Source organism: Myotis lucifugus, unplaced genomic scaffold (assembly GCF_000147115.1).
Source record: "Myotis lucifugus unplaced genomic scaffold, Myoluc2.0 scaffold_341, whole genome shotgun sequence".
Taxonomy (NCBI): Eukaryota; Metazoa; Chordata; class Mammalia; order Chiroptera; family Vespertilionidae; genus Myotis; species Myotis lucifugus.
Window position 1 is genome coordinate 568209 of NW_005871389.1, and position 24314 is coordinate 592522.

The 24314-nt window shown below is 47.9% G+C and overlaps 1 protein-coding gene across 10 annotated transcripts in view; it reads right to left on the reverse strand.

The window, feature by feature from the left end:
• Positions 1 to 24314, reverse strand: part of RFX2 (regulatory factor X2) — an 88704-nt gene that overhangs the window by 8354 nt on the left and 56036 nt on the right. For 9 of the 10 annotated variants that reach the window (XM_006101105.3, XM_014466470.2, XM_014466468.2 and 6 more), the window contains 10 exons: positions 16393 to 16467; positions 11095 to 11276; positions 10047 to 10166; positions 8190 to 8305; positions 6366 to 6484; positions 5622 to 5734; positions 5142 to 5296; positions 2689 to 2786; positions 1600 to 1749; positions 648 to 856 (listed from right to left, as the gene is read on the reverse strand). In XM_006101105.3, the coding sequence (XP_006101167.2) occupies positions 648 to 856; positions 1600 to 1749; positions 2689 to 2786; positions 5142 to 5296; positions 5622 to 5734; positions 6366 to 6484; positions 8190 to 8305; positions 10047 to 10166; positions 11095 to 11276; positions 16393 to 16467 (1337 nt within the window). The remainder of the gene's footprint in view (positions 1 to 647; positions 857 to 1599; positions 1750 to 2688; positions 2787 to 5141; positions 5297 to 5621; positions 5735 to 6365; positions 6485 to 8189; positions 8306 to 10046; positions 10167 to 11094; positions 11277 to 16392; positions 16468 to 24314) is intronic. The other variant, XM_023764639.1, reaches the window with a different exon arrangement.

The following is a 24314-nucleotide window of genomic DNA, read 5'->3' on the forward strand; positions in this document are numbered from 1 at the left end:
TTTTCTTGCACTGGGCCTCTAGTTAATATATAATAATTATTTCTATATTCATATACAATTATGATTAACTATAATGTATTTACATATATAATTTAAGATATATATACTCTCGACACACCTGACCCTTGCCCAGTACCATTCTGCAGGGACACATGGGACCACAGGGGAACTGACGCCGGTTTCTGTCTCCTGCTTGCACTTGGAAGTGAGTGACTAAAAGCCCAATGGTTGCTCCCCGTCTGGCTCACTGACCTAACTGACCACCTCACACCACCTCCCAAACTCTTGCTTTCACTCATTGATCTGCCATCATCTGCTCTCCTGTTCTCCTTGTTCTGGGGATTTATGCCTTTTCACCACTTCCTTTACTGCCACTTTGTGGGGTTTTGCTGGGGAGCAGAAATAAACACATGGGCTCAAGCTGCTATGTTTCTCCAGAAGGCTCAATGACGATTTCTGTCTGTGGAAGCCTGCCACCTACTTTTAGGCCACAGGGTGCCTCTGGGCCTGACCCTGGGAGCCAGCCTGCCAGATGAGGCCTACAGTTGGGCCCTGGTTTGGGCTTTTGGCTACTGAAGGCGGGACAACCTCTGGAGCCCTCCACCCCTATCCTTCCAGAGTTCTCGGGGAGTTCAAGGGGCACTTACCTATAAAAGGACCATTTCAGCAGGAACTGCCGGGCGGCCTTGGGGAAGCTGGGGCTGCCCGCATGCTGCTTCAGGACCTGCGTGACCACGTTGTCGAGCCAGCTGGCCCACTGGTCCAGGGAGCTCTGCTGCTGCAGGGTCAGCTTGAAGTCCTGCTCCAGCCGCTGCACCACGCTCTCCTTGCACTGGCACACCCACGAGGCTTGCTCCTGCAGGCGCGAGGGCGGTGGGTCAGAACAGAGAGTCAGTGACAGCCCCCACTACCAATGCCATGGGTGAGAGCTCAGGGACCCAGACTGCAGCCATCTCCTGAGCACCAGCTCCACGTCTGACCTTAGGCCGAGCATGCACCCATCCTCACCCGTGGCCTTTTCCAACTGCAGTCAAGCACCATTAGTACTCAATCTCATGGGGACGGAGACAATGGAACAGAGAGGGAACCTGTCCCAGCATTTAAGGACTTAAATCCAGGTTTCCCGGACCTATATCTCCAATTATACCATGTTTTCGGGTTTTATTTTTGAGTGGTCACTCTTGTGAATGTGTGTGTGTTTAGTTGGTTGACCCAGGGCCTGAACTTGACATAAATACAGTAGCAGGATCCATTTACTGACAGCCTGAACTTTTCTAGGCCCAAAGAAAGAATCATGAATGTGGCAATAGGAAGGCACCATTTTAAAGAAAATGAACCAAGGTGATGGTCACAACTCTGAGAAGCTGAGAGATCCTGAAGTGGAGACCTGTGGTCCTTGGGTGGGCCGACCCTGAATCCAGTTCCTGCAGCAGAAATGTGCGCTGGGTTTGCTACGGCTGCAGATTGAGGGTTTATGCATTTTTCTAAGGGGTGGAAGTCCAGTCCAGAGGGGTTGGGATCACGCGCACATTGTCCCTGCCTTGCAGTCTGGTCCTGGAGCCCCATCCAGGCTGTGGGGACCCATGTGGGGAAAGTCACCTGCACGTTGGCAAAGTCCACACGGTTGAGGTCGCTGAGCATCTGGTTGATCTGGGAAGTGTTCTGAAGTACGGCCCGGGCCGCCTGTGCCAGGTGGTTGAGGGATGTGTATCTCCGCAGGGTCTGGGGCGAAGCGCTGACCACGCTGACCTGTGGGCCAAAGGACGACATGAGAGGGTGAGCTGCACGCATGCACTGCACGTAGGGAAAGCCTATTCTCTCTTCTCCTTGGAGGGCGTGGGCTCAGGGACAGTCAGGGGCAGGGAAGAGGGATGCACCCTTGTGACAGTCTCAAGAACCTGAAGAGTAAGAATCAGTGGACACAGATGTCACCAACACATCATGTGGCACCTACAGTAGACAGTGTGGCATCAGTGGGTTAGAACTCAATTCCATCCGCTCTCTGGAATGGTTGGTGAGAATGCTGGTTCCTGGGCCAGCTGGGGCAGACTCTGTGGGGGTGGCCTTGGAATCTGTATTTTACTGACTACCTAGATGGTTCTTTTGCTCCCTGAAGTTGCAGTATCACCGGCCTAACAGCAATTCCAGACTATAGGCAGGCAGACCAGACGCCCAAAATCTGGCCTCCTCTGTACATGGCAACGCTTTAAGCAATGTGTGCAAGAACAATTGCAAGAAGTTATTCTCTTTTTCCCGTGTGGGCCAAATCTCCACACTTAAATTCTGATTTGTGGCCAAGACTAACGTAATAAGGATACAGCAAGGAGATTAAATTCCGTCTTTTCATGAGCATAGAAATATTCAACCTGTTGTGAGCTGACCCAAATGTGCCACATCAAATGGCATCTTCCGTCAAGCCCCTCCCTGCCACTACCTATCCTACATCAGCAGCATCTTCAGGACTTCCTGAAGGGACCACTGATCCTCAGGACACACAGGAGCGATCGGCTCTCCCTGAGGCCCAGCAGTCAAGTTCTCCCAGAGCAGAGGGAGAGGAGCCCCCTCCTCTGAGCTACTCCCGGCCCCTCCCTTTACAGCACAGCTGGGCCCAAGGGGTCCCCAGGCCGTGGCCTCTGCTTCTGGTCACCAGTGTGGTCTGAAGGCGCAGACCCCATTCCCAGGAGTTACCTTAGTCTGGATAACCTGCTGTGGGAAGTCACTCATGGCGTTCGTCAACCAGCCTTCCAAGCTCTTGGCAAAGTTACGAATGGCCTGTGTCAAGGTGCCTGGGAGATCGAAACACAATATTAACAGTGAGAAAGGCAGAGCCTCGCCCCTCAGGATCAGCCATGAGTAAGATGCAAATGTAATGAAAGTTACCACCCAAAAGCAACACAGAGGAAAGAGAACAAGGGAGTAGCACAGGCATGGGGGATAATTTGGGACACTTAGTGAGGGGAGCCTGGAGTAAGAGTTAGGGCCTGTCCAGACCGTTCATCTCTGTTCACCTATCTGTCTACACTAGGGGTTCTCACCTAGGGTGACCCTGCCCCCTGGGGGACATATGTGGTTCTCATGACTGGGAGTGCTCCTGGCCTTGAGCGGGTGGGGGCTAGGGATGCTGCTCAACACCCCACAGTGCCCAGGATGACCCACAGAGAGTGACCTGGCCCCAGTGTCAGCAGTGCTGAAACTGAGACCCTGATACACATGCATGTAAATATATCCTATCAACTTCTAAGTTGACTTTGAGATGGGTTACAGTAAGAAGGAAATAAGAAGACTCTAAAAATAAAAAATCCCCCAATGTAAAAGCAAATCTACCCCAAATTCAAACCTTAATATAGATTTACTGCACACTATACTCAACAGTGTAGGCAAGGCCATAGGATAAATGCAATCATTATGCTGGTTCCCATTTTCTGGCACAAAAGCAGCAGTGCAAGAAAGACCGGGGGTTTCCAAGCACTGACACAAATGTGCACAGGTCACCTGCCAAGTGTAACCTGTGGTGTCTGCTGGAGGCATTAAGAGCGAGGCCTCCCATTTGACCCAGTGATCCTACTTCTAGGAATATATCCCAAGAAACTAGAAACACCAATCAGAAAGGATATACGCACCCCTAGTTCATAGCAGCACAATTCACCATAGCTAAGATTCGGAAACAGCCTCAGTGCCTATCAGCAGATGAGTGGATTAAAAAACTGTGGTACATCTACACAATGGAATACTATGCCGCTGTAAAAAGGAAGGAACTCCTACTATTCGAAACAGCATGGATGGGCCTGGAGAGCATTATGCTAAGCCAAATAAGCCAGTAGGAGAAAGATAAATATCACATGATCTCACTCATTTATGGAATATAATAAACAACATAAACTGATAAACAAAAACAGATCCAGAGACAGAGAAGCATTGATCAGAATGTCAAACTTCAGAGGGTAGGTAGGGGAGGGTGGGAGTAAGGGGAAGAGATTAACCAAATGACTTATATGCATGCATATAAGCCTAACCAATGGACACAGACACCAGGGGGGTGAGGGCAGGAGCAGGGGGATGAGGGGTGGGGTAAAGAGGGGATATGAACACATATGTAATACCTTAATCAATAAAAAAAAAAAAGAAGAGCAAGGCCTAAGCCTTGGCCAGTATGCAAAGTGGTTAGAGCATTGGCCTGCACACCAAAGGGTTGTGGGTTCAATTCCCGGTCAAGGACACGTACCTGAGTGGCAGGTCCACTCCCCACTGCTGGTCAGAGTGCATGCAGGAGGCAACCAGTCTGTCTCTCTCTCACATCTCTTGCTCTCTCTCTCTCTCTCCCCCCCTTTTCCCTTCCCCACTTCCACTCATTGAAAAAGCAATGGGGAAAATATCCTCTGGTGAGGATTAAAAAAAAACAACAAAAAAAAACAATGAGGCCTCAGGTACCCACCTTGCTCACCCTTCACTTGGGATGATGCTGGAGCCCACAGGAAAGTCTGGAAGTCAGGGGCTGGCACAACAGTGCCCCCTGGTGGTGGGAGTTACCACCACCACCAGAGGCCTGGCAGGCAGTTCCCAGGCAGTTCCCTGGCAAGGTCCGTGTCAGCCCTAATGGGTGTAGCCAGAGAGGCCCATGATTTCATTTTTTCTCCTTTCCTAAATTAAGGATGCTGGAATCTGGAGAAAATTCTATAGAATCCACCTTTTGGTGCTAAAGAATCACAGGTTTGGGAGGAAGCTGAGCTCAGCCTCATATCAACTTGGGGGAATTGGGATAAAACCGGATTCAGACTATCCCTAGGGCTTTCAGCAAATGCAGCAGCCTGGAGGGGTATGGACGTCCTGAGACTTGGGCCCCACAGTCTAGAACTCCTTTGGGGACATCAGAGACCCAGAAACCCACAGCGTTGGGCAGTAGCATGAAGCCCTAAGCCCAGCCCAGACTAGGTGGGCAGCCCTCACCAGAGCCATAAGGCCCTCCCTCCTTCTCTCCCCGGGTCAATGACAAGGAAAACGTGCAGGCAGGGGTGAGCATCTTTCCAGGGTGACCAAGCTGCTGCTCTCACTGGATTCTCAGTGTCCCCGTCTGAGCTGGACCTGACAGAGGGGCTGCAGGGGTGCAGGGGAGAAGGAGAGAGGCAGGTGGGCAAGCTGCTTACTGGGTACTGGCCGCAGCACGTCGGGGATGAGGACCTCCACCAGGGCCTGGTAGAGGATGTGGTCACAGTTCCTCATCCACTTAAGGATGGGGTCACATTTACACAGAGACACCAGCTTGTCCTTCGGGAGGATGGTGGCTTCGGGAATCTCATCACTGTGGGGGAATGGGGGAGACGAGGTAAGCCAAGGCCTGGAGCCCACCCCACGCAGGTCATGCTGTCCACCCCCCGCCTATGGCTGAGATAATGACATTTCCCACTGTGGCTACTGCTGACTTCTCTTTGGGATGGCATATGGTCACCAATAAAATACTCACTTGAAACAAGTGAATGGGCAATGCAAATTACAAATCAACCGTCAGAAGTATAAAAACAACATGTAATTATGGGGGGAGTGCCAATTCTTGGAAAGTAGATGCATTTATCTGTGGGTCACAGTGTGGGTGTCATCGCGCCTGTCTGGGGGAACAACCACAATACCTGGCTGGTAGAGAGGCAGGGCCGTCGCTGGAGGAGGCTTTAGCATTCCAGAAGGAAAGCCACAGCTTCTCAATGTAGTGGAACTGGAGGTTCATCACGACATCTAAAGTTGCCTGGAAGTAAAATTGGCCCGTTAGACGCATGAATGTGGGTGTTCAAAAGGGTGTGGGTCGCTCCAGCTGGTTTGGCTCAGTGAATAGAGCATCGGCTTGTGGACTGAAAGGTCCGGGCTTGATTCTGGTCAAGGGCACATGCCCAGGTTGCAGGCTCCATCCCCAGTAGGGGGTGTGCAAGAGGCAGCCAATCAAAGATTACCATTGATGTTTCTATCTCTCCCTTCCTCTCTGAAATCAATTAAAAAATATATATATATATACATATATATATATATTTTAAAAAAGGGTGTGGATCACATGTCATCAGGACATTCTAAGCAGTCAGTGGTGATTCAGGCTGTGGGGGAGGGGTCTTTTGAAATCAGAGAGAGACCACAGTGGAGATGGAAATGGACAAAGGGGCGCTGTCCAGGGGGCAAAGATTCTATCTGCTCCTTGGCTAGAGGGAGCAGGGGCCGCTCTGGGTCCTCTGTGTTGTCAGGGACACCTGGGGATGTCAGAGGATTTGGTAGTCCTGGGGAGGCACACTGGGCTCTGCACCCAGGCCCTGGGGGCACCGAGGTTCCCACTGAATCCCCACAGCCCAGGTGTGGGCTCTTCCTGGGGGCCACCTGGAGGGGGCAGTCACCTCACAGTGCCGCCGATAGGCCAGCTGCAGGGCCTTGACGTCTTGAAGCGTGATGCTCTCCTGCAGCAAGACGCTGCCCAGGTCAGGTGCTGGGAACTCCGGGAAGACGTGGGAGACATCTGGGGGGTTGGGGGGAGGACGGAAACGGGGTCATCAGCAGACCTGCAGAAGGTCCATGAGCCGAAGCCGGGCTGGGCGTCCCGTGTGCTGGGGGATGCTATCCAGAAGTGGTGGTGACCACCTGACAACCCGGGGCGGCATCCTGGCTTCCCTGAGCAGTTACACAGCTTTGTACGCTTCAGTTTTCTCAGGTACAGTGTGGGGACAGCAGCATCACCTCCCACCAACATGAAATATGCTGAGACAAGACAAAGCATTGCACCAGGGCCCAGACACAGTGAGTGTTCTCATCGCCCCAACAGGGGAGCCAGCCAGAGCAGTGCCTCTGGGGACGAGGCTGGCCCTGTGGTGATCCCGGGCATGACAACCTCTCTAGAAGACCCAACACGGGAGGGCTCTGTTCAGGCTCAAGAAATACATTAAAAACACACCAGGCCACTGATGTCTCAGTGTGTATGCTTGACACTGATCCCAGTGACCCTCCCTGGGCATGTCCCGGTGGCAGGCTCTTAGGATGCAATCCCAAGAAAGCAGTGGGGCCACTGGGTGGGGAAACGGTCTCTCCCACAGTTCCCAGGGAAGAGGGCCAGGCAGCCCTTTGTGAGGGCACCGGGAGGGGAGAAATCCAGTTTTTCAGGGGTCTTGAGCATCCAGTTAAGCAAGGAAGAGAACCCAGGAGGACAGCCAAATCCTGCTGCTGCCCTGAGCCGACAGGTTTTACAATAGGACATCTAGCTCGGCTGGTGTGGCTCGGCTAGTTGGAGTATCGTCCTGTACACCGAAAGGTCTCAAGTTCGATCCCTGGTCAGGGCACATATCCAGGTTGCAGATTCGATCCCTGGTCAGCAACTGATCAATGTTTCTCTCTCACATCAATGTTTCTCTTTCTCTCTCCCCACCCCCTCTAAAATCAATAAACAAACATATCCTCATGTGAGGATTAAAAACTAAAATAAAATAGGACATCTAGTCTTCTTTCTGACGGGCATTTAATTTTATTTAGGTTTTTTTTGTTAATCCTCACCCGAGGATATTTTTTCCATTGATTTTTTTTTTTTTAGAGAGAGTAAAAGGGAGGGTGAGGGGAGGGAGAGAGGAAGAGAGAGAAAGAGAGAAACATCAATCTGAGATTGGTTGCCTCCCACACATGTCCCCACTGGGTCCGGGGATCAAACCTGCAATCCAGGTACAGTCCCTTGACCGGGAATCGAACCCTCGACCCTCTGGTGCACAGGCCGATGTTCTAAGCACTGAGCCACACTGGCCAGGGCTATTTATTTATTTATTTGATGGTCATTTTATACATTAATTTTGGGGATAAATGCTGATTGTTCTAAAATCTCAGGGATGACACAACAAAGTTTATCTAAAACTTTCTATGTAACAAAAAAGGTGTCAGGCTCTGCTGAGTAGCTCAGTTGGCTGGAACGTTGTCCAGATATGCCAAGGTTGGGAGTTTGATCCCTAGTCAGGGTACATACAATAATCAACCAATGAATAAGTGGAACAACAACAACAAAATCAATGTATCTCTCTCAAATAAAGAGAAATTTATAAAAAAGAAAAGGTGTCACACAAGAAAACTGTTTAACGCACCCCTGTAGATGCTGCTGGTGCCGAAACCCACAAGCACCCAGAAGTGCTGAGGAGATCCGGAGCTTTCACAGCAGGCCCTGCACCCAGGGTGGGGGTGTCCCTGCTCACCTATGTATTGCTGGTGGTGCTGGCTCTGGGCGGCCATGGCCTGCTCTGGCGTGCTGTGTAGGCTGCTGTGCGAGCCATTGTCCCCAGGACTGTCCGACTTCTGGACTGGCCGGTACCTGGGTAGAAAACACACGTGCCACCATGAGGCCCCAGCAACACTGCCTAGAAAGGGCCTGAGGAGCACAGGGCTGAACAGGGTACAGTTGGTGTGTGTGTGTGTGTGTGTGTGTGTGTGTGTGTGTGTGTGTGTAATCTATAATAATAAAAGCGTAATATGCTAATCAGACCGGACAGCCAAACGACCTTCTGGACGTCATTCCGGACAAAGCTGCGGTGGCGGGGACTGAGGCAGAGGCGGTTAGGGGCGATGAGGCAGGCAGACAGAGTGGTTAGGGGTGATGAGGCAGGCAGAGGCAGTTAGAGGTGATGAGGCAGGCAGGTGAGTGGTTAGGAGCGATGAGGCAGGCAGGCAGAGTGGTTAGGGGTGGGCAGGCAGGCAGAGGCAGTTAGGGGTGATCAGGCAGGCAGGTGAGTGGTTAGGGGCAATCAGGCAGGCAGGCAGAGGCAGTTAGGGGTGATTAGGCAGACAGAGTGGTTAGGGGCAATCAGGCAGAAAGGCAGAGGGGTTAGGGGAGATCAGGCAGGCAGGCAGAGGGGTTAGGGGTGATCAGGCAGGCAGGTGAGTGGTTAGGGGCAATCAGGCAGAAAGGCAGAGGCGGTTAGGGGTGATCAGGCAGGCAGGTGAGCGGTTAGGGTCAATCAGGCAGGCAGGTGAGTGGTTAGGGGCAATCAGGCAGGCAGGCAGAGGGTTTAGGGGTGATCAGGCAGGCAGGTGAGCGGTTAGGAGCCAGTGGTCCCGGATTGTGAGAGGGATGTCCGACTGCTGGTTTAGGCCCAATCCCACAGGGGGTCCTGGATTGCGAGAGGATGCAGGCTGGGCTGAGGGAGCTTCCACCCCCCACCATGTATGAATTTCATGCACCAGGCCTCTAGTTTTAAAATAACTAGAGGCAGTCAAATATACATAACAAAAATGTACCACCTTAATAATTTTTAAGTGTATAGCTCAGTGACATTAAGTACATTCACATAGTTGTACAACCATCACCACCATCCCCCTCCAGAAATTTCTATCTTCCTAAACTAAAACTATGTCCCTATTAAACACTAACCCATCCCTGCCTTTCCCCAGCCCCTGGCTCCCACCATCTACTTTCTGTCTCTATGACTCTGACTCTTCTAGGGACCTTCTATGTCTGGACCTCCTACAATATTTGTCCTTTTGTGTCTGGCTTCTCTCACTGAGTATAATGTCCTCCAGGTTCATCCCTATTGTTATGTGTCAGATGTCCTTCCTCTTTACGGCTGAATCCTATTCTATTGCATATATATATATTACATTTTAATGATCCATTCATCTGCTGTTGGAGTCATCGATTGGAACTTTATTGGGGTCACCGACTGAAACAAAGGCGCCACTCTGACGGGGGATGTGGATAGTGGGGAGGCTGTGCGTGTGAGGCAGGGAGTATATGTATCTTTCACTCAATTTTGCTGTGATCTAACACCACTCTACAAAATAATGTCTATTTTTTTTTTTAAAGAGTATGCTCCGTAAGTTCTGTTAGCTTGAGGTTGCATCCTCGGCCCCAAGTCCTGCTGGCCTCCCTTCATGTCAGTGGAGGTGAATGCCTTGGCTCTCCCAGGACACTGGAGACTGAGGTTAATGAGTTTGTTTTCTCCACTGCAGAATGGGAGTCCCCTCATACGAATGTATTTAATGTTTGAGAAGTATCTTCCCTAGAAAAATCCAGGCCCTGTCCCCTTCCTCAGGCCAGCCTCAACCCAGTAACTCACCTCGGTTTCTGATGCACAGGCTGCTGCCGCATGGCCATGTACTGGGTGTCCTCCTGCAGCCGGTTCAGGGGCGAGTCCGGCTTTAGACGGATCCCATAGTAATGATACTTTGAGTTGCCCCTAGAAACCAAACACCGGGGGGTCAGCTCTCCATGCATATGTCCTAAAGGACAGGAGGTGCTCTGTTTTGGCACCTGCACTTTGGGCCCTTGGGTTCAGTGTTTTCTGGACCTTATGGGAAATGCTTACAAGCTGTCCCATGGCTAGAGAGGTTTAGAAAATTCTGCACACTACCTCCCCCTCTGGGAGACTCCCCTCTTGTATTTTAGTATGATAAAGGCTCTGAGAAGTCCTGCAGTCAGAAAACCAGTTCTGTGGCTATATTCTGTAAAGATATTCTCTGTCAAGGATCAAAGTGGCAGAGGACAAGAGAAGACTTGCCCGTTCTCTTGGCCAGGATGCCGGCTTCTGAGAGGGCATGAATGCTCCTTGCCACCCACTTCTATACGACTTCACTGAAAGCAAGTGCTAGGCTTGTCGCTGATCATGGCCACATGATCTCTAGGCCACTCACTTTAAGGAGACTGTGGCCACTTTTTTTTCTAGTGAGAGGGGTGTTCGCATTATTGTCTGGTGAAGTTTATGATACATGAGGTTCCCTGGCAGATTTAGGCCAAGGGCAGGCCATGGTAGGTTGGTCCAAGTACAGTGAAAAGCATCAAGAAATAGTAAATCCAACTCTATTAGATAATCCCGAGGCAGCTTTAAAAAAACCTATTATTATGGAAAATTTCAAACAAAGAGAGAGCTGAAGGGAAACCCTGCGTCCTGTCATCTGAAGAGAACTGAACCACAGCCCGCACCTTGGCCCTGGCCAGGCCAGTGCTGCCGCCAATTTGGGGCAGCTCCAAGTCCACCCAGAGGCATGTCAGTCAGGAAGTGTGGGCAGGAGGAGGAAGCCCCATGTTCTCCAAAAGCTTGATTTCTACGTAAAGAAAGAGGAAGAACGGGTGGGTGTGTGGGCTGTCAGACACCCCCTTCTACCCACCTGGTACCCAGCCGCCGCGTCCTCAGGCCCATAAACACGGAGCGAATCAGTTTCCCAAAGGAGGCGGCATTCACAGGGTCCAGCTTGTGCTCCTGGCAGTGCCGAAGGTAATGGTTATAAAGAGAACTTCGGGGTAGACTGACGCCTTCAGCGGTTTCGTAATTGTCTAACAGCCACTGGAGCTGGAGAAAGAGACACAGTCCTGACTGTCAGATTCCCCCAACACCAAAATGCTAGCCACATGCTTTCCCTTCACTTCACATGGTGAGGAAATTCATTGCTACTGTCATGGATTTGGGTGCAAAAGATTCTGGGCACGTTACTTAGTAGCTTCTTTTCACCTGCTTCTTTATTCCTTCAATTTTCATTCTCCTTGACTTAATTGAGAAAAATATACATGGATGGAGACCTCGTACAATTTGTCCTTATAATCATTTAAACATGCACACGCCCCCGACGCTGCTTAAACACCAAATGTCTCCTAAACCCATGGGAATGAAAATCAATTCTGATGATGAGAAAGAGGCAGATTCAAGAAAACTCAGGGGCCTGTGAGCACCATGCCCTGCACCGGCCAGCTGTCCATGGAGACGGACTAATATCTCCTGCAGGTCCTGACCGAGCGGAGCAGACAGAAACCGAGTGAGATACCTATGAGGCTCATGTGGAGGACTTTGTGCTCAGGCCAAGGCAGGAAAAAGAATGGAAAGTTGGAGTTGCTGCCCCCAAAGGTCGCTACTGTTGGACAGGCAGGAGCCGCCCTTGTAAAAAGCTAAGTCCCCCCACATGGGGCAACACGCCCGCCTGGGAGCCCCAAGCACAACGCCCCCAAAGCTGTAGTTTGATTCTGGCTTCCACTCTATGTGAGTACAAAAGGCCTTAACCACACACGGGCTTTGGGGACAGGCAGGAGCCATGTGCACAGGAACCAGCCTGAGGCAGGATCCTTGTGGGAGGTGGGGGTCTATCTAAGCTGCCACCTCTGTCCAGACAACCCCACTGACGACGATGGTGGATGGGGCAGGGGCCACGTGATGACACTGGTCCTGGGCTAGAGGGTGGGCATATTGTGTGGGTGGTGGGTCCTGAGGGAGGAAGGCTAGTACCTGGCCCGCTGTTCAATACCTGGCCCATTACCGAAGGTAATGGTTAGAAAGAGAACTTTGGGGGAGACTAGAGAAAGGCTCAGGAAATATGATTCCTTTTCCCCACCCCCATGTTATTTAAATTAAAAGTAGACTTCTCTGTTTGGGTGATTCTGTTGAGCTGACATCAAGGTCATCATGATATTAAAAATGCATAGTTATCTTCCTCCAAGTACAAGTGACTACAGGGAGAACTGAAACCATTCTCCAGAAGAACAGTTGGCTACACTTCCTCTCTCTTTTGCATTGAGAAGTTACCACGAAAGGAAACTGATTTGAGGGGCAAATGAGTGAAGACATGAAGAAGCTGAGGGAGGGAGCCATTGGGGAAGAGTCTCGGGCAAAGGAACAGCCCATTCAAAGGCCTGTTGAGGCAGAACTGTGCCTGGGTGTTGGAGGAACAGTGAGGAGGTCTGTGTGGCTGGAGCAGAGTGAGCAAGGAGGAGAGAGGGAGGAGTTGAGAGCAGGGAAGGGATGGGGAGGTCCTGCAAGGCCATTTCCATGAACTTGGCTTCTACTTGGAGGGCAATGGGGGCCCTGCAGGCTTCTGAGCAGAGAGGTGCAAGGATCTGACTTAGGTTTTAGTAGGATCACTCTGGCAGCTGCCATGACAAGGGCGTGGGAGCCGAGGGCTGGCTTAACAATCCACGGGAGAGATGGTGTGTGTGTGTATGGCCATAGTGGTGGAAATGGGAGAAGTGGTCTGATCGTGGATTGTTCTGAAGGTGACTGATCGTGGATTGTTCTGAAGGTGACGTCAAGGAGCATCAGGTGAGGTGTGGGAGGAGGCGGAAAGCAAGGATGAGCGCTGAGAGGAGGAGGGGTTAGGAGGGTGTCAGGGCCCACTCAGCTCTGGACACTAAAATGTGGAGTTGGGAGAGGGGTCCAGGCAGATGCCCTGCAGGAAAGCCACCTGTCCTGACAGCAGCAGGGATGGGGTCAGCAAGGCAGGGAGGGTGAGTCAGGAATAGTGAAGGAACAATGGTCCTGTCAAGACCACTGCTAGGCATGTCACAATAATTTGGAACAACTTCTGGACAAGGCACCCATGCCATGAAGCTGCCACTCTAGCCAAGTCCCATCTTAGTCTGAAGGTGACAGCTTGGTCATTATACTGGCCTGCGGTTGGCCATCAACTAAAGGCTAAAGGATCTTTGACAATTTGTGTTGTTGTGTTTTTTTTTAATTAGAAAGTCATATAGGCCCTAGCCAGTTTGACTCAGTGGAAAGATGGCCCTCGGACTGAAGGGTCTCGGGTTTAATTCCAGTCAAGAGCATTAAGTACTTGGGTTGCAGGCTTGATCTTTGGCCCTGGTTGGGGCAAGTGCAGGAGGCAACCAATTGTGTCTCTCTCACATTGATGTTTCTCTCTCTCCCCCTCCCTTCCACTCTCTCTAAAAATCAATGGGGAAAAAAATATAATCTGATGAAGATTAACAACAAAAATGTCATATAATCTGAATACAATTAATAAAAGCAGGGTTTGGAAATAAGAGTTCATTTTAGTAGACAGTGGCTGCCTCCCCATAACAGTGACTTGGTGAACATGTTGTGGGGTCCCTGAGTCAGTGAGTGTTGGGGGGAGGGGGGAAGCTTCTCACACAGTGATCTGGGGGTCAGTAGGGTGGTGGTTCTGGGAGAAGCCCGGCACCTCCAATGCTCTTGGTGGGGGACCTTGATTGAGGCCAGGCATGTCAGTGGGAGGCCACGGTGACACCAATGGGTGGTGTCTTCATCCCTAGCACCATCTTCATCACCTCCTTCCTCTGAAACAGCTATCCCTGTTCTCATGCCACCAAGTCACAGCCACCCCAATGTTAGAGACCGCTCACGTGAGGCCCCTTCCTGTGGGATTTCCACATTAGGCTGTAAGGTTCCTTCACCTGCAGACCTCTAGGTCTGAGCCCCCAAGGGCAGCATGGGAAGCTCTGGGGGGACCCTGACATCGGCTGGATCTGGAACATGCTGCCCAGCCCTCCCGGGCTCTAGGCATCACCACCCGCACCCACCCCAAGACAGTGCCTGGGAAGAAAACAGTGGTAGTTTCAGAGGTGAGCCTCTGCCCTGGCTTCCTGGGCAGACTGGTTTGTGTAGGCGGGTTTTCTCACACCGCCGAGCTCCTGCCCTCGCAGTCCAAGCTCTTGTTCCTTTTGCTCCCACAGCCCCGATGCTGGGGGGACACTGTGACAGCCATGCTCATCTGCTCTGGATTGGGCTGGCAAAGGATTGGGGACTGTGGCCCCTGTCGCCCAATACTAAAGTGATCTTAGATGTAGGCAGCCGTGGTGACAACTGAGCCGTGGCCAGAGGGCAGGCTCAGCCAACTGAGACTATGACAGGTGTCAACAGGACACACTGCCCATCTCTTTACATCTTCCTCCCGCTCTCACATCTGCAAGGACAGCTCCAGGGGACTCCACTCAGCGTGCACAGTCAACTCTTTAGAAAGATCTGTCTATTCCCTTTGACTCCAAATTGCCAAGCCCCAGCTCCTGCTAACAGCTCCTGATGGAAGGAGGCTCAACCACAGATCAGCAGGGAGAAAACGAACACGGGGAGATTTTCCTGCTTGGAAGTCAACTCAGGAATATAAACTGGCTGGAAGCACCCTGGAAAGTCTGCCTTCCAAAAGAAAAGTGTTAGAAAGCCAGGAGCAGCCCTGCAGCCAGACCAGCAGCGCATGCGTTTCCCGAGACATTTTAAAATTCCCATGGACACACGTGCTGCCTGCTGGGGTCTGCGCCCCCATCCTGCCTTCCTCACAGGGCTCTCCCCAGGACTGACCTAGCGCCGGGCCCACAGGCTGTGACGTGGCCATGTATGCCTGCTTGACAGCTGAAGCAAGCCTGTCCTCACTGAACAGAGATGGTCCCTGGAGCAGACTGTCATTCTGCACACATTCTAACCAGTGTGCTCGGAGTTTGACAGGGTGGGGGTAGGTATCCTCCCCTCCCAGCACTCACTGAAGAATTTCCCTCCCCAGCTGTGCCCACAGGTGACAACTGTCCAGCAGTGATGGGCAACAGGGTGGCCACGACCCACCTAGCCTGGGGGGGGGGGGTTGAGCACTGGGGAGGGGCCTGCTGCTTTTCCTGAGACAACTCAGTGAGACTGCTTTTCCTTCTAGTAACTCGCCTCCGAGGCTGAGGAGTGCAGACCCTCATCACGTGTGCCTGGAGCAGCTGGCCTCGCCTGTGCCAACCCATAAACCCCGAAGTTTTGGGGCCTTTCTCTAGCCCACTCTGCCTCAGAACCACTTCCTTTCAGGCAACACTTGGCCAGTACGAAAGTCTTAATGGGGCCACAGTTAGGATCGTGATTGACTACAGGGGACTTCTTTTTCTTGATGTTTTAATTCTCAAGAGAATTAAAGACATCTGGGGTCAAATCCCAACCTAAGTGCTTGAGAAGCACATTCTGACTTCAGTGGCCTGTCCTATTTTTAAATTTCCAGTTCCACATAAATCTAAATTGAGAGCATTAGGAGGAGTAGAGGGAAAAGGAAGGAGCGTGAGGAGGCCACAGCTTTCCTTCTAAACTGTCCCAGGAAATAGAGACTCTTAATTGTCACCAGTGCCATCTTGCCCCATGAGGCTGCCCAGGGACAAAGACGTTTGCCTCCTCCTGGCACGGGACACACAATCACGGTTTTCCCCAGGAGGCAAGTGAAGGAGAAAGATTTTTTACAAAGCCCAAATTAGTAGGAAAGTGTTGCTTTGCATTTTTCTCAAATTACCTCCCCCCCCGGCCCCCCGCCCAAGAACTGATCATAGGAAACTTAGCTAAGAAACTTTATAGCATTCCCTATCCTGTGTCATACTTTGTTATTGTTACTTATTTTAGCATTAACTTTATTTATAACGCTTGTGATCTGCCAGGCATTGTTGGAAGCCTGTCATGTGTATTAAATAATCTAATCCCCATAACATGCCCCTGAAGAAGTAGGTACTCTGATCATCTATCTTTAGGAATGAAGAACTTGCCTCCATCCCCTTTACATTGTAGGATATTTTTGCTGCATATAGAACTCTAGGCTAGCTTTTCTCTCCCTCTCAACATTTTAAAGGTATCAAGTCATTTCCTTCACTTATTTTTGAAATGCCCATGCAGGTACGTGCACAGTGGGGCAGACCACCAGGCGACACACACTTACATGGCTGTTGAGTAAACCGCTTTTGTGTGATGTGATCCCTTCGCTTTTTTGGAGGTTTTCAATCGCCATTTCAAGCTAAAGAAAATGTGTGCAGAAACAAAACAAAACAAAATGGAAAAAAAAAAAAGGGAAATCAGATGGTTAGCATCAGCCAAGACTTGTTTTTATTAATATCCAAATAAATGATTCAAGCGCCTACAAAATAAAAATAAGGCTTAATGCAGGCAGGGGAGATGGGTTAAGTCGTGAGTTGAAGCTACAGCCAGGCGTGTTACTTCGTTACATGCAGATGAGCCCAGGAGCCCGAGCAGCGCACGCAGCGGATGAAGTTGTGATGTGAACATGGGCTGCATGTGCACAGGCACACCATGAACATTGAGTCACTGCATACATTCAAATGTGAGCAAAGCCAGAGAATAATCACCTGCTGCTCCCCACACACGTCATCTGTTGCTAGGGAGAATCAGATGACCAAGAGAGCCCAAGGACAGTTGGCAGCACTGACTTTCTGGCCAGCCTGTCCTGTCACAAATCCAAGGTCTCTCTCCTGGATGCTTTGGGAAAATACCAACAAGGACAAAGACCCAGGCCCTGCCATCAGAGGCATTGGACCCTGGGGTCACTGGACATGTCACAGAGATAAGCTCCTGAATGTTTATGAAGTGTGTGTGAGCTGTGCAAAGAGGGATATGCAGCAATGAGAACGGAGCTATCAGGCAGGCCTTCCTGAGGGAGGGGGACTTTTTAGTTGGGTTCTAAAAGCAAAGGAAGAAACATCCCACTGTGTGTGGCCACGTTTGTATGTGCTGAATTTGACCTTGACTTGTACATGGAAATTTAAACTCTGCTGTGGCCCACCACAATAGGCAGAGAACTGCAATAAAAAGCAGTGAACCTAAAGCATACACTGTCTGTCCTCAAATACCAGGAAAGGCAATGCTTGAGCAATGCTTCTGCAAAAAGGCAGGTTGAACAAGTATTCCAGAAAGTGCAGCAGAGTTGGGTTTAGGAACGAGAGGAATACTGTTTCACTCATCACTTCTTTTTTTTTAATCCTCACCTGAGGATATATTTTCCATTGAATTTAGAGAAAGGGAGAGAAAGAAACATCAATCGGTTGCCTCCTGTACACACCCCAACCAGGGATGGAACCCACAACCTGGGTAAGTGCCACAACCTTTCAGTGTACGGGACAACCACTGTTGTTTATGTACACTCTTGCCAATTCTATTCAACATTGTACCAGAAGTTCTGGCCAGGGCAATTGGAAAACAATAACAAATAAAAGGCAGCCAAATGGAAGAGGAAGAAATGAAACTATCTCTATTTGCAGACACCATGATCTTAAATATAAAAAATCTTAAAGGATCCATAAAAGACAATTAGCGCTCATAATGAATTCATAAAAGTTGCAGTATATAAGAGCAACATACAAAAATCAGTTACATTTCTGAGTAATGAACACTGTGAAGAGGAAATTAAGAAAACAACCCTACTTACAATAGTATCAAAGAGAAAAAATACCTAGGAATAAATTTAACCAAGGAGGTGAAATACTTGTACAATGACAAGTATAAAACACTGTTGAAAGAAACTAAAGATAACCACAATAAACAGAAAGATATCTTTGTTCATGGATTGAAAGACTTAATATTGTTAATATGGCAATACTCTCCAAAATGATCTATAGAATGCAATCCCTGTAAAAATTCTCTATTAAACTTCCAACTGCTTTACCAAAATAGACAAATTGACCCTAAAATTCATATGGCATTGCAAAGGACTCCCGATAGCCGACACAATCTTGAAAAAGAACAAAGATGGAAGACTCACACTTCCGATTTCAAAGTTAACACAAAGTTACAGAAACCGACACAGTGCATTCCTGGGATAAAAATAGACATGCAGGCCCTAACCAGTTTGGCTCAGTGGATAGAGCGTCAGCCTGTGGACTGAAGGGTCCCGGGTTCGGTTCCAGTCAAGGGCATGTACCTTGGTTGCGGGCACATCCCCAGTGGGGGGTGAGCAGGAGGCGGCTGGTCGATGTTTCTCTCTCATCGATGTTTCTGACTCTCTATCCCTCTCCCTTCCTCTCTGTAAAAAAAAATCAATAAATATATTTTTTAAAAAACAACTAAAAACTTTTGTGCACCGCCCAGCTGGCATGTGGTTGAGCATCGACCTATGAACCAGGAGGTTATGGTTCGATTCCCAGTCAGGGCATATGCCTGGGTTGCAGGCTCGATCCCCAGTGTGGGGGGTGTGCAGGAGGCAGCCGATTAATGATTCTCTCTCATCATTGATGTTTCTCTCTCTCTCCCTCCCTCTTCCTTTCTCTCTGAAATCAATAAAAATAAATATTTTTAAAAAGTTTTGTGTACCAAATGATACTAATAAGAGAGTGAAAGGACAACGCACACTCTCCCATACTAGTAAATCATATATCTGATAAGGGTCTTGTATTTAGAATATTAAAGAACTCTCATAACTCACCAACAAAATAACAACCCAATTAAAAATGGCAAAAGGCTTGAATAGACATGTCTCCAATAAGCACATGAAAAGATCCTCAACGGCATTAATCATTAGGAAAATACAAGACTAAAATCACAATGAGATGCCACTTCATATCCACCAATAGGCTAAAAAGAAAACACAAGATAATGAAGTGTTGGGGGAAACGTGTAGAAATTGGAACCCTTATACATTGCAGGTGGAATGTCAAATGATGCAGCTGCTGTGGAAAACAGTATGGTAGTGCCTCAAAAAGTTAAACATAAACCCAGTTAACCCAGATTACCCAGAAATTCCACTCTTAGGTATGTATTCAAAAGAACTGAAAACAGGTGTTTAAACAAAAACTTGTACACAAATGTTCATAGCAGCATTATTCATAATGGCAAAAAGTGGAAAAACCCAAACATCAATCACAGATTAATAAACACAGTGTGCACCATCCATACTATGGAGTATTACTCAGCTATGAAAAGGAGTGAAGCAATGACACAGACTACAATGTGGATGGACCCTGAAAACATCTCACACAAAAGGCCACACACTGTATGATTCATTTATGTGAAATGTCCACAATAGGCAAATCCACACAGACAGAAAGCAGACTGGTTCCAAGGGGATGGGAAGTAACTGCTAACTGGTACAGGGTTTCCTTTTGGGGAGGTGAAAATGTTCTAGAACTAGGTAGGGTAATGGTTGCACAACATTGTGAATGTACTAAATGTCATTGAATTGTACACTTTTAAATGGTTAAAATGGTGAATGTTATGTTATGTGAATTTTACCTCAATAAAAAGATATAAAAAAATCCATTAGTCTCTCTTGCAATTTGAATGAATCTTTTACTCACATGCATAGTTTTAACATCATGCACTGGTCACTTGGAAAATATTCATTCAATGAGTTGCAGATCTTCCAAATGTTGACACATTTCATTACGTAATATTGAAAAGTCACATTTGTTAATATCACTACCAACCTCATTGGAAAAGATACCAGTTTTTCAAAATTCTCTTCGCTTTTTTTTTAATTTAAAAAGAAATGGCAATAAAATCTGTCACTTGTTTTTATGGATACACCAGGTTCACACCATTTATTTTTTGAGAAAATGCCTGCCACATCTCTGAGTCTGAATGATCACAATGTGTCTGTTATTCTTTCAGGAAAAAAATGACATTTCAAAAAAAGTGGCTAGTTCCACTCAACTCATTGCACAAGAGCTTTTCCTTGAGATGGCCATCATACTTTGGCAGACAGCAGAAGAGCTGTTCGTCACATAGAATATTAAAAAGACATGAAATCAAGGATTGAGATTTAATACAATTAGTAATTTTTACTACTTCATCAAGGACATTCCTAAGTAAAACTGGTATCTGGTATTTTATCTTTTTCTTTTCTACCGAAAGCATAATGGCAAAAGATCAGTGTCGTCTAGAAGAGGCCTCTGCCTTGATTTGTGCTCATCTGTTTCAAGGGTGTTGATTTTGCACAATCACTGCAAATGATGATACAGCAAAAATGGTAACTAGTATTATTGGCTTAGTATTATTATGAAAAGTTTTGACCTTGTGGACCCCCTTAAGGGGTCCTGGGGACACCCACAGGTTCACTGGTCATATTTAAGGCTGACTGCTAAAAATCACGGTATTATGAGTACAGAGGGAAAGAAAAGAATATAAGATTCGCTGTATAAGATCATCTTCAAAAACCCATAGCTATTAAATAGGATTTAGACAAGTCCAGATACAGAAAATTAATTTAATGTACTGTGAGTGTCCCAAGATGTTCACTGTGTTTTAAAATACCACTTAATTATGTGAAGACGATAAAGGTCAGGAAAACACCGTCAAGCCCCAGAAGGACAGATGCCAGACACATTGATGCCCGCAGAGCACATGCATGTCCAGCAGAGGGCGCTATGGCACCACCTCCTGGCCCTGCATGGGAGACTCGTGCAGCATCCCTGAAAAGGAGCATCTGGCCCTTGAACTTGATCTAACCAAGGGCCTTTAACAGTCCACTCGGTGGCTGGAGAAGTTAGGGTTTAACCTTTATATATGCTTAAAATGAAAACTAATTTTATATTTGACTGGAGTTTATTTTAAAAATTTCATCAGTGCTACAAGCACAGGCCCATGTGTCAAACAGCACCAAAGAACCACGGAGGCATGCAGTGGTGCCCCATCCCTGACCCTAGCCCTGGCAGCTTTATCTAAAATCATCTCTTTTTTTTGAACTTCTGGTAATCTCCTTCACATTTTAGAATTATGCATACGCTTATGCATCTGTTTCTTGATTTATCAGGCGCTTAATCTTTACTTTTGACTTGGTGCAATGCAGCACGTACTCCTTTTTATTGTTCATTTAATATCAATTGCTTCTGCTACATGAATTGTTAACAGAAGGCCTGCTTTAAAGACTCATTGAGATGGAGGACAGAAAATGTATAATACTTGTGATCAAAGATACAGTGTCTCTAAGGACCCAACGTAATAGCAGATAGCAGACTAGTTTTAAAGCTCCCAAGTATATTAAAATTAGCCTATTATTTAAAATTTTAAAACCCTTTCCTTTCATGTATAATTCTACCAAGATTTTACCTGATTAAGGACTAAATTAATGCCTCCTAATGGAGGGTGTTGGTTACTTCTCAAGTTTATTAGCATCTACCCCAATGGCCATCCCATAATAACCTTGTTAAAAGGACCTGCCACAGAGGTAGCCCCTACAAAGGGCCAGCAATGACAACTATTGATGAAATACCTGCTAATCTAGGCTGGGTCTTCCCTAATTCAATTTCTAGACCATGCCTCCTGGGAAGGGGCACGGATGTTCCTTGGAAAGACCAGAGAAAAGTTGGGACAAGGACAGAAACCTGCAGTAGCTAACCCTCCATCCTAAAATACAGCATACTTACATGACCATAAGTGGAGACAATAAACATTTAGATGTTGCATGAGTAACCCCTTTGGATCTTTAAAGAAATTGGGGAGTATTTTAAAAGAAGAGAGCAGCACGATGGGAATTTTGAGGCAGGAACATAAATCCTAGAATTATGCCTGTAGAAAGCGACCATCTGCAGTTAAGGGCCAGGGAGGAAGAAGGGGAAACAGTGGGCTCACCCCGGGAGAGAGGGAGGCTGGCTTAGGGAAATGCGACATTTTAAATCTGTTTGTCCATCTTTATTTTGTTAATTAAGCATTTTAAAGTTACGTAGGTGATATTACATGTGCATGCTGTATAAAAATCTGATTAGGCCAGAGGCATATAAGTCTCCATACTGGGCCAGGACTGGGGTGGGGCCAACAAGGCACCCAGGGCACCAAATTTAAGGAGGTGCTCATGCTCAAGGTCGAGCCTGAGCAGGGTCAGCACTTGGAGGTGAAACCCTCCTTAAGTTTGGCACCCTGGGCCCTTTGCCCTTTGGATTGTGTCAAAGAGGTTCGACCTGAGCTGAAATGACAAAAGCAAACCTCTCAGGTTAGTATCTCTACTCAATGTACTTAAAAAAAAAAAAAAAGTGCAACAGAAAACTTTATTAAAAACTCACCATTTCGGCCCTGGCTAGTGTGCTCAGTGGTTAGAGCAACAGCTGGTGCACTGAAGGGTCACAGGTTAGATTCATAGTCAAGGGCACATACCTGGATTGCAGGTTTGATCCCTGGCCCTGGTTGGGGTGTGTGCAGGAAGCAACCAATTGATGTGAATCTCTCACATCAATATTTCTCTCTCTCCCCTCTCTCCCTTTTACTCTCTCTAAAAATCAATGGAGAAAATATCCTCAGGTGAAGATTAAAAACAAACAAACTGACAAACAAAAAACTCACCATTTGGGCAAATCACTCTTAAGATTTATAATACTGGGAGCATTTGAGATCTTGCTTCCTGGCATGTCATTTGGTTGGCTCAAATAAACTCATAAAATGTATTTTATTAGTAAAAGATTTATAACACTGATGAAAATTTAGCCCAGCGGGTGTGGCTCAGTGGTTGAGCATTGACCTATGAAACAGGAGATCACAGTTCAATTCCCAATGAGGGCACAAGCCTGGATTGTGGGCTTGATCCCCAGTAGGAGGCGTGCAGAAGGCAGCTGATCAATGATTCTCTCTCATCATTGATGGTTTTCTCTCTCTCCCTCTCCCTTCTTCTCTGATATTAAAAAAAAAAATTTAAAAAGAAAATTTAACCAGAAATAAAGACTCAAGACAATTTGTCACCAAAAGTTTGAAATCACTTATTGAGTGTGTAGGTGGTGATTTGCTCTGATCTTCATGCTCCCTTTTCAGGATTAACTTAAAATCCCATAACTCTAACATGAAAGAATTGGCAGATGTGAAAGGACGGATACAGGAGCCGTATTTTTTGTTTGTTTGTTTGCTTTGTTAATCCTTACCTATTTTTTCCATTGATTTTTCAGAGAGAGTGGAAGGAGTGGGAGAGGAAAGAGAGAGAGAGAGAGAGAGAGAGAGAGAGAGAGAGAGAGAGAGAAAGATTGATGTGAGAGACACATCAACTGGTTGCCTCCTGCACTCGCCCTGACTGGGGTCGGGATCCTGCAACCGAGATACAACCCTCTATCTGTATGAGGATCTCAGGTTAGAGCATTAGCCAGAACCACAATCCTATGGCTCCTGGCTCTGGCTGATGCTCTAACCACTGATCCACGCCAGCCAGGGCAGGAGCCATATTTTATTTCTGTTGCAAGCCCCAGGGCCATTTCTGTTCATGGCTCCCAGAAAGTCCCTCAGCTCTCACAAGCTGCATCCTTGTGAGATGTTCCCATGCCAAAACCAAGTCAATAAATAACAGAGAAGGCAGAGTCAGGGATCAGATTCTCATTTGAAATGATCACTTCCTAGGGGCTTTCATGGGGATGTGTGTTAAACACAGTCCATCCATGGATTTCCAATTGATTTAAAAACTTGATTCCTTAAAGGCAACCCAAACAACAAACCACAGTAGCTAGTGCTCCAAGTCTGAGCTGCACATCTGCTTGCAACCAAGAGGGTGTGGATCAGAGAGAATGCTGCTGTTTCTCAGTAAACTTGTTTCCTATACTTCTAGTATATTCTACTACTATAAATTGGTGCAGTCTGATAAAACTGAGCCTGCCATATCCATGAAAGTTAACATGGCACGCGAGGAGCACTTTCTGATCACTAGCAGCTCTAATCTTGAGGCCATCTAGCCAGTCCTCTAAGGGAGAAGCGTGTCTGGCCCCCTGTGTCCTCCCAGCCCCTGCTGAGCTGACAGCTGGAAAAACTGAGAGGTGAGGTGGAAGCTAGGGCCTCTCGGATTGAGCAGTGGACACTGCCCCACACATCACAGCTTCTAGAAACCAAGTGACTTCTCTCTACGCCTGTCCTCCAAGCCAGGTTCTGGGGAGCAGTCTACACAGAGAAAGA